Source organism: Pangasianodon hypophthalmus, chromosome 8, assembly GCF_027358585.1.
Source record: "Pangasianodon hypophthalmus isolate fPanHyp1 chromosome 8, fPanHyp1.pri, whole genome shotgun sequence".
NCBI classification, from domain to species: Eukaryota; Metazoa; Chordata; class Actinopteri; order Siluriformes; family Pangasiidae; genus Pangasianodon; species Pangasianodon hypophthalmus.
The window spans coordinates 23,889,271-23,899,762 of record NC_069717.1 but is presented as its reverse complement, the minus strand read 5'-3'; the positions used below and the strand labels follow the sequence as shown (position 1 = coordinate 23,899,762).

General features: G+C 40.9%; 1 protein-coding gene across 4 annotated transcripts in view; it reads right to left on the bottom strand.

Annotated features, from left to right (window-relative positions):
- Window positions 1–37: 37 nt before the first annotated feature.
- Window positions 38–10,492, bottom strand: part of prickle3 (prickle homolog 3) — a 32,397-nt gene continuing 21,942 nt past the window's right edge. For all 4 annotated transcript variants that reach the window (XM_053236501.1, XM_034306735.2, XM_053236499.1 and 1 more), the window contains 9 exons: window positions 10,064–10,247; window positions 8,916–9,029; window positions 7,063–7,200; window positions 5,499–5,702; window positions 5,184–5,370; window positions 4,135–4,473; window positions 3,730–3,999; window positions 3,201–3,584; window positions 38–2,944 (listed from right to left, as the gene is read on the bottom strand). In XM_053236501.1, the coding sequence (XP_053092476.1) occupies window positions 2,469–2,944; window positions 3,201–3,584; window positions 3,730–3,999; window positions 4,135–4,473; window positions 5,184–5,370; window positions 5,499–5,702; window positions 7,063–7,200; window positions 8,916–9,029; window positions 10,064–10,174 (2,223 nt within the window). In that variant the 5' untranslated portion in view covers window positions 10,175–10,247 and the 3' untranslated portion in view covers window positions 38–2,468. The remainder of the gene's footprint in view (window positions 2,945–3,200; window positions 3,585–3,729; window positions 4,000–4,134; window positions 4,474–5,183; window positions 5,371–5,498; window positions 5,703–7,062; window positions 7,201–8,915; window positions 9,030–10,063; window positions 10,248–10,492) is intronic.

Genomic DNA, 10,492 nt, shown 5'->3' with positions numbered 1-10,492 from the left:
TTAATTCAATTTACAAATGAATTAAGCACAAACACAATGAATGTTCAAGTGGTTTATTTTCACCTATGCAAAAAGGTTACTTGAAATAAACTTGGATTCTCTGATAAAAATGAGTCTTGTTAGAAAAACATACATATCTAAAGCTATATTCACAGGAGCGTAATAGCGGCACCATCACCTGCACATGTATAACGAGCACGATTGTAATTTACAGTGTCTTTCAATGTTCCATCTTCTGGTTTCCTCATTTGCATGAACGAACTGCAAGGTTCAGAAAGTGTAAATGTTTCCGTTCTGTATCATCGTCCAAGTTCAGCATTAAGAACTGTTTGAAACACTGAAAGCTCTTGTGTAGCTGCACAGTCACAGGGTTATTGTCTCCACAAAGCACCTTCTGAATACTATCAAGTTGTTTGTAAGAAATAAGAGCGTTTGGTCGACCAGCAAGATCTTGATTACTTTGTTTTTGTGTTTCACAGCGCCTCAGGGTGCATTTTCAATCTCAGAACCAAATCCGAGGAGAGTTATCATTTCCATGTTTACTGGATGTTCATGTAATCAACATGCAGATCTTAAATGGAGAGCAATACCCAGGCATCCTACACACACAGTGTGTTTCCAGAACGTTCTTCAAGCCTGACAGCTTTTTCTCTCCATGCATCCCTGTGCATTTGCTCTGCATTAGAGAACTATGTGTTTGTCATAGGAGAACAAAATCCAGTGCACCTGGCCTTCGAGATCACAATCTTCTCTGTTGTCTAAGAAAAGAAGCCATTTTACCCGAATGACTTTCTCTTAAATGAGCTCATCTGGTGATATTGTGTTGGGATTAGCGTGATCTTTCACCCAGATGAACACAAACTAGCAAGAGATTCAAGGTGTGTGAACATATTTGCTTGCCTTGAAGTATTTCAAAGCATGTGGTTGAAGCTTGTTCCTAAATAACATGTCACATATTCCACAGTTCTAAGAAAAAACCGAAGGTATCTGCGTAAAAATTAACAAAGTGCTTCAATGAAAGATGTTACATAGTTTTCGTTTCTCTCGAATATATGCCTCGTTCAAATTATTACAGCCCCACATGTGAATCGCAGCATTTTCTTCACTCATGTGAACAACAGAGCCTGTTTCTAATAGTGTGTGTAATGCTATGCACAAGTGATTTTCCTGCTCAAACACACCATTTTGGCAGAAGACACGAGCTTTACTTCTTTAGTTTTGGACCGGAGCTATAAAACTGATAAAACTAACCAGTAATGGAAGTCTAGCTCACTTAAAATCTTACACTACACTCATTTTTTTTCATTAATGTGACACCATCTTGGACACAGTGTGACCAAGATCTAGTTAACACTTCCGTGTGTTGCACATACGCTCCTCCAAATGTCTGCTGGAATACATGCACCTTACCTGAACATGTGCAGTAGGAATCAGTGTGGCAAACACAATTTTACAGAAAAAAAAAGAAGAAAAAAAAAATGAAAGTCTCATGTTGCACTGCAGTAAAGAGAATGGATAGAAGAAGCAAAGAGCTGGATTGATTTTTCAAGCAAGTATATAAAGATTCGGATGTATACAGTGAGGTTCAAAAATCTGAAACCAGGTTGAAAATCTGGGATTTTTTTTTCATTTAAATATGGAAACAAATAAAAAGCATTCATGCTTTGACCTTTTTCAAACAAAGTAAGGAAATGTGAAATCTTGACTATTTCTTGTTCATTTTAAAAAGCAATTTTTTTGGACAAAAGGTCAGATTTACCTTGAGACTCACCTCTTCCAAAGAAAGAAAGTGTTCAGATGACACTCAGATGTATTTGATCTTGTTTTTCCACAAACTTGTGGAGTCTGAGCCAGTTCGAGTGCATGCTGTTATTAAAGCAAAAAAGAGGAAGTACCAAATGCTAATCAACTGTGAAAATCATGTACAGTAAATATTTCTACGACTCTACATTTCACTCAAGTTGTTATGTTGATATCATCATTAGTAATGAATAATTTTGCATTAAATTAGAAAAGAATGCAAAACAGAAGCATTTTCTCTATGGTCTCAGACGTTTGGACCCCACTGCATTTCTGTTAACTGTTACTGCTACATTTGCCGCGTAGCACCAACAAACAAGCCTTGACAACAGGGGAAGTGATGTAAATTGAATTTTTTTGCTGAACCACCCCTTAAAGGTTATGTTTTATTATGCATGTGTTAGTTTCCATCTGTAATAAATGCACTTGATTTAAATAACTGATTAATCAGGTTATTACTAGCCTTTTTTGGTATACACCTAGTTTACTAGGATATTAACCAGACGTGTTAGAGCAGGAAAATCAGGGAAATTTACTTTAAACTTTGACCACAGATCGGACTTGATACTGCATCCTGCATCCGTCCAACATGCCTGAAACATGTCAGTTCACTTCCTGAATGAAAGCAAGAATCAGCACATCTCAATATTTCACTATCATTCTTTCTCTCAAGACAATATGCAGTTTTTGTCCTTGTCTTTGTCCTTCGCACTGAGACTTTGTGTCCTCCTCCTCCTCCTCAGACTCCCTCTCTTGCTTTTCCCCTCTGTCTCTCCTCTCTCTCCCTCCCTCTCTCTCTCCCCCGTCAGCTGAGGAGGTAGAGGAATCCGCTGGCCAAGGAAGAAGCCCTCTTCTTCAGAGTCGGAGGAGGATGAGCAGGTTGAACAGGAGTCTTCGTGTCTGTAGTGGGTGGAGTGAAGCGTCAAACGGGAATTTCCGTTCCCAGGGGAGGTGATGGAGGGTGGGCGTGCGGTGTGCTCTCTCTCTCCTCCTCTCCACTCCAGAGAATCTAGACGAGGTCTGTCGCGTCTGGAGCGACGGAAGTGTTTCTCCGTGCCCAGGTGGAGGGGGGAGTCCGAGACCAGGCGGCTTCGGCCAGGTGGGCTTGTGCACCCCTGCCGGAAACTGCGACGGTACGAGCCGTCTAAGAAAAGGAAAAGAAGCGGTTAGTTGCATAAAAAGGACTCTCTTTCTCCGTTCACTACTTAGCAGTGGACTTCCTTTCCACATCATTTTTATTGCGCCTTGCTCCTCTCAGGATAAAAACACCCACAAACACAACTATATTTTGTAAAACAAAAAGATTTTCATAACAGGATGGCATGTTTACTAGAGAAATTCAGCCAAGCACTTGATAAAGTCTGCTTTAAAGTTTTACTACTTTTATAAATTTATATTACCCAAAAGGTCCATCTGAGGTGGCATTCCAGCTCGAAGGTGTAGTCCGTGCCCTGAGCCTCCATCAGCTTCATCTTCCTCTTCTTCCTGCTCTACCTCATCTTCCTCTTTCCTCTCCATTTCAACCTCCACTTCCTCCTCCTCCTCCTCCTCTTCCTCATCCTCCTCCACTGAATAGCTGGAGCTGATTGGCTCCCTGAAGCTGACCCTGGCTGTGCTGCTTCGTCCAAACTGTGGTGGAGGAGGGGAGGGGTGGGGCTCATCAGGCTGGGGTAGGATTGGTAAATCATCAGGGCCGATGAAGACAGGAGGTGGAGGTGGTGGGAAAAAGTCTGCATCTTCTTGGGAGTCAACCTCAGGTGATGGGTGGGGCTGAGGAAGAATTCCTAAGAAAAGCAAAAAAAAAAAAAAAAAAAAAAAAAAGAAGTATAATGTAGTGAAAAATGAGACAGTATGAATGTGGAAGTTTTGATTATTTGCTTATATTCAGTAATGCTTGTGTGCATAGGACTAGAAATGAATCGAACTCACCTGAGCTGCTCTCCACTCTCCCAGTGTCCTTTGCTGTCGAGGTTCCTCTGGAGGTACAGCTGGGTGGAAAAGGCCCGAATTCAGCGTATCCGTTCAGTTCCACCATGTACTCCTGCTCTGAGTGTTCATCTGTGTTTGATTGGTCTCCGTTTGGAAGCGGTCCCCAACCATTGGCTAAGGTAGGAGAATGTGAGCTTTGAGGGTGAGTTTGTCCATAAGGTGGAGGTGGAGGACCGCCATTTTGTAAATGGAAAAATGAAGTGTGCACGCCTAATAAACAAGACAAAACAAAGACGGAACAAAATATTTTAACATTCTTGGATTTTTAGGGATGTAAAAAATCTAAAATGTAGATCTGATGTTTCTTTGCGTAAGTAATAAACCAGTACTGGTTATACTTCATACCTCTGCTTTCTGATAAAGGGGTTGATGTGCTTGCAGTAGAAAGTTTAGCAGTTGCAGTGGTGAGACTGCTGCCCGCTGGTGGTCGCAGAGGTGAACTGCGTTCTTTCTGCTGTTGATGTACGAGTTTGTGTGAGGTTGGTTTGCACTGCAGGGCGGAGTCACAGGAGTCAGAGTTATTGGGGTCTTCTCCCAGAGAGCAGGAGCGGGAACAGAAGATGAGCCCCCCACGGGGGAGGAAGGGTCTGCCCAACAGGGGCAGCTGACAGCGGGCACAGCAAAAACACGCCTCGGACGCGTGCCAGTGCTGCCCCTCATACGTCATCTGCCCCTGATCTATACCTGTAAATAAGACACGTTAACAATGTAGCTGCTAGCCAGTATGGGTACTGTATAACCTTATAATATGACTACTGAATAATATAATGTGCAAATGAAACGGAAAAGTCTGAAACCTACATGGTAAAATAACGGCACTGTTAATTTGCTAAAGATCCTCTATAGAATAGACTTTTTAGCATAAAATAGTTTATCAAAACATACAGTTTTTGCCTGGTATGATTGTATTTAAAATAAAAGACAACTATCCAATGTAAAATTCTCACAGCACATGTAGATTTTATCCAATGTCAGCTGCTACACTGCTATACTTCAATGTTGGTGGTATAATACTGTCATTTTAGTTTTTTTTTTTTTTTTTTTTTTTACTGCATTACACCATCATATTGAAATGTTATATACAGTGGGGGTGGAGGGGGTGGGGGTTATTTCCATTCCTGGAGCACCACAGCATTACAGAGTTTAAATCCAGCTCTAATCCAACACAGCTGATCCGGTTCATCATGGTTCATCATCGGCAGACTGAATATTAGAGCCATGTGTGTGGGGAAATAAACTCTCTACGGCTGTGGATCTCCAGGAATGAGACTGGCCATCTCTAGTATTGAGCATTATATCTCTTTTCAGCTTAATCTATTTTCGCATTATTTTATCGCCCATGCAATGCCGTGGCTTTCTGTTTGAGCTCATCATGTGTGTATCAGCGTGTTTACCGATGTGCTCTCCGCAGGTGTCGCAGTACTCAGCATACAGAGACTCGTAGCAGGTACAGCAGTATGGCCGGCTCTCTCTCATGATGTAGCGCTGTCCACCGAGTGCCGTCTCACACTCAAAGCAGCAGAAATGCCTCATGTGCCAGTGGCGTCCCTCTGCTTCCGTGCACTCGTCAGCCAGAATGATCTAATCACAAACAAGAGGGAAAATGGCAGGGTTTGTAGTTTAGAGTCACTTCAGGACACTTGATAAAACACATTCGATTCAGTGCTGAGTTGAATTAGGAGTATTATTTGGCTGGAATTACGGCTGACCTCATCACAGGCCTGGCAGCGTGGTTTGATGCGCTCGGCGTGGTGACGTCCGCAGTAGATATGGCCGTCCTGGTAGAAGTAGATGAGGTCGACTAGCAGCTCGCTGCAGGTGGCACACTGGAAGCACTGAGGGTGCCAGCAGGTGCCATGACCCGCACGGGAGGCAAACACGGCTATATCACCTCCATAAATCTGCCTCCCACACTGAGGGGGAACAGAAAACAAACAAAGGCATGGAATCCATAACTGCTTTTTAAAAAACATTTTAAAGAATATACAGGCATGCAGAGGATAATGTGGACTTCCTAAAAGCACACAATGCGTAATACTGTCAGTGCTTTCCATAACAAGCTCTCAGTTAAAAAAAAAAAACATTAAATTATATTTCAAGGGCAAAAATCAAAGTGTGAATGTTTAAAATCCCAGGTTCTAGCAGCCAAATTACCTCATGGCACTTAGGGCTAAAATAAAAATATGTTGTTTATCGCACGCTTTCTCCTTTTTTAAATAATGTATTATATTTTCTGATCAAACAAATAAAATGTATGTCCCGGAAAAGATATTACATACAAGTAGGTCATTTCCAACAGACACCTAGAGTGGGATTTGGCTAAATTGTGTTACAAGCTTGAACAACAAAAAAGGAGTTAAAAATGTTAGATGTTTACATGGATCAGTAGGATAACAAATGTAATTTTTTTTTAATAAAAGTGACAAGTTTTACCTTCCATGGCTTGTCATACAAACACACTGTGTGATGCTGCTATTGTTTGTTATGTTGAAGGTCTTCTATATTCAAATATATTTAAGTACTAAGTACATATTTCTCACATAGACAAGTTTTTAAAGCAATTTGACAGCACTAATAAATCGTGATGAGTTAACACATTCTCAGATTTATTATATAATTATATTACACAACAAATCTGCAGAAAAACATCAAATCCAGTTTGAGTACTATAGCCTTCTGTCTGAATGTAACCTGCACACCACAGATGAAATATGTTCTTAAGGAGGTAAATAATCTGCAGAATGACTTCACTTATACTTAACACGACACTCCCACTCTTTTCAATGTGCCCTTGTAAATGTCACCTGCACAGGCTTATCACAAGTCAACTTTAAAGCTGAAGGAAAAAAAACAGTAAATCTGCTAACACTTAAGAGGTCAAAATGCCCCTTTTATGAACACTGAAATGACTCAAGCACTGCTCTCAGGTTTGTTTTGTTCCACCTGGGTGCAGATCAGGCAAAGCCACATGTGTTTGGCAAATCCATAAATCAAGACCAGAGGAAACAAAGCGTCCCTCCCAGATTCTGGCACACCCTCTCGGCAAGAGTTCATCAGCGAGGGTGCGTTCACAGGGCAATGGAACGTGGCACGATTCTTCAAATGCTGTAGCTAGGGCTGGAATGTATGTGGTTTAATGTCGTCAATCATGCCCGCTCACCGGAGGAGTTTTGGGTCTCTGTCAGCTAATGATGTCGTCGTCATGCTGTCTATGACGGTGAGTCATCTTATGGTTACAACCTGTGTATGTATGCTCGCTGTGTGTGTGTGTACCTGTTGGCAGATGGCTCCGGTCATGGTGACAGGAAAGAGGCGCACATTGCCACGGCCTAGGTTCTCTCTCTTCCTCTGCTGACTGAACAACCGCAGCTCCTTTTTCTCCTCCTCATCCAGAGAGTTACAGTACTGTGGCTGCACAAAGACACACACACACACAATTACAGAAAGTTCACACTGCAAGTATTAAAAATCACGCTTGTCACACTGACGCTGGACAAATTTAATATACTCTCAGGTGCAAAAATAAAGCTGTGTATATTTTGTACTGCATACTTTCCCCTGATAAAGTTCATCAGAGGCTTAATAATGGGATGTAATCATACTGCTATTTCTATAAAGATTATAATATTTATTTTTAAAAATGAATGTAATTTTGATGTTAGAATGTATGCATTCCTTCCAGGGTATATTCCGACCAGTGTTCCTGGAATAGACTCCGGATGCATCGTAACCAGGATAAAGCTCTTCCTGAAGATCAAGGAATGTTGGAATGTGTTTATCTGTATTACTTTACATTTCATTTGCTTATTCATTGCATGAATATTTGTTTAATTTTCATTGTTTTTTGCTTCATTTTTCTTCCTTTTTGTCATATTATGTAAAATTTGGAACTGGCCAGTAATTCTGCAAATTTACCAGTAAATATGATGGATGATGTCATTGATCCTAAAAAGTGTGGATCAAAAGTGTATTATATAACCTACATTATATATATACAGGCTAGGACATGACCCAGCTAATGAGCTAATATTTCGGTATGAAAATAATAACGTGAAAATCATCATTAGCAGCAGACTGTTGTCTGTTCTTTGAATATACACACAGGTGCTTATTTGGCATCCAGTTAAGCAGGATTGACAACTGAGTACGTTCACATACGCTGTGTTTTCTGTATAGAAGAAATAATAATTACTGGATTCCTTGCTATGTTTGTATGCTGAACATACACAGACTATCTACTTTAACAGAAACCCCTGTACATTCATGCAATTATCCCATCAGCCAATCATGCATAAAACCATGCAGATACAGGCCAAGCGCTTTAGCAGAATTGGACAGCTGAAGATTGGAAAAACATCATCGCCTGTCCAGTTTTGGTGAGCCTGTGCCCAGTGTAGCCTCAGAGTGCAGTATTGTGCATTCTGAGATGCTTTTCTGCTCACCACTGTTGTGAGGAGTGATTATTTAAGGAGCTTTCCTGTGAGCTCGAACCAGGCTGGCCATTCTCATCTGACCTCTCTCATCATCTCCTCCCACAGAACTGCTGCTCACAGGATGTTTTTTGTTTTTCACACCATTCTGTGTGACAGTTGAGACTGTTGTGTGTGAAAGTCCCAGGGGATCAGCAGTTTCTGAAACTAGCTCACCTGGCACCGACAACCATGCCACAGTCATAGTCAATGAAATCACATCTTTTCCTCATTCTAATGTTTGATGTGAACATGAAATGAAGCTCTTGACCTGTATCTGCATGATTTCGTACATTTCGCTGTTGCCAACATGAAGCGGACAGTGAGTGTGTAGTACATTTGGAATGGCAATTTATCAAAAATGCTGAAAATGCTAACTGAGTGCTAAATTTAGAAGAAAAATGCCACAGTGGCTTATGAATTACAAAATTTATTTCATATTCTGAATTTGATTATTTGGGAAAAACACTCCACCTCCTAAGTGCTTTGACATTGCAAGAATATAAGTGATTAATCTCAATCCTCACCCATCTGCCTTGATTAATATTCAGAAACTCCTGATTAACATGAAGCTGAAGCAGGTGTTTGATCAGGGCTTGGATTAGACCCAAGAATGTAAAGTGTGATGCTTTGGGGTGAAGTGTAGAGGATTCTGACCTCACTGTCATGAGCTGGGAGCTGATGGAGGAGCTGTTTAATGCGATATCTTTCTCCCGGGCTGTTGACATAAGGTACCTTGTCCTCAGGAATACAGCTGAAGTACTGATATACCTGCGAACACAAAGGCATTAGGAGAATTAAACGGTGCACATAGCGACCAACACACACGTATAGACGCACTTCTTTGTTAAATGGTGGGCAATAAAGGCAGTGTGTAAGCAGAAGAGTAATGGGAATGTTCAGTACACTGTAACATGAGTCCTCTGCCTCTGTCCACACAGACTGGCTCCGTGAAGAGAAACGTGAGCTCCGAGAACAACACACAATAGACAATACACACTCGCTGGCTCAGTTACTATCACTACACTGTTTTTGCCTACTACAGACTTAAGAATGCTAGCACACAGAGTACACTATAAACTGTCCTAACCATAGATATGCATGGAATAAGTTTCAAATAATAAAAAGGTTTCAAATAATGCATCAGTTGTTTCCTTGTTTATTTTAATGCACCAGTTTATGTAGATACATTATAAATAATATAATCACAGAGAGAGATAAAGCTTCATGCTTCATGCTTGATGCTTTGTGAAGGAAATGGACTACAACTAAAACTTTAGCATTAAATCTATAAACAACAATCTTTCATTACTTTTGATTCTGTAAAAATAATAAAACATATTCTGATTCTGAATCTAATTATTTAAGAAAAAGGCAGTCTTATTTTATTGCACTTATTCACTCAGATACGTTATAAATAATACATCCATAAGGAGATGAAGCTTTGTGTTTGCTGCATCTTGAGTGAGAAATGGCCTACACCTAAAACCTTATCAGTGAATATATAAACAAAGCAAAGACTGTACTTCTGATTAAAATAACAAGATCAGATTTCAAAATAATAAGATCATTTAATCATTGATTCTTTAAAAGGCTCATATTTTAATGAAATTATTCACTTATTTACGTTCTGAATAATACATCCAGAGGGATGTAATCGCACCTCGACTATATGAACCTCCACTTCTATTACGGGTTGATTGTGGGAAAAGCAGCCGTGCCTTTTCTGGTACATGGCTAGCTCAGCCACAAGTTACTAGTCTGAGAGCGGGAATATTTGCTCTGTCTGGTGCATATCTGCTGACCTGTTCGGGCTTGAGACCAGGCGGCACCCAGGCGTACTCCTCCGAGGCGCATCCCGAGTCGTCGTCCGAGATGGAGTGCCTCTGGAAGTCGGACACCAGCTTCGTCATCATCTTCTCCAGCTGCCCGGGCACGGAGCGCACCGCATGCTCTTCACGCACACACTTACAGTGCACACAGATCTTCCTGTGGAAGAAGGAAGGAAGCAGAGGAGGGGATTCATGAGGACATGGCACACAGCGTGTCCTTGGTGCAATACAGACTTTTGTGTGGAGCAACAAAAAAAGGGGGATTTGTATAAGTACAAGAACCTAATGCTGCTGTAATTATATGGATGTACTGCAGTTAGTAAAAAGCCTTGTGACCCAGAGGTAACCTTGGACTTCACCGAATATAAAAAGATCAGTTTAGATGCCATTATTTAATCTAAC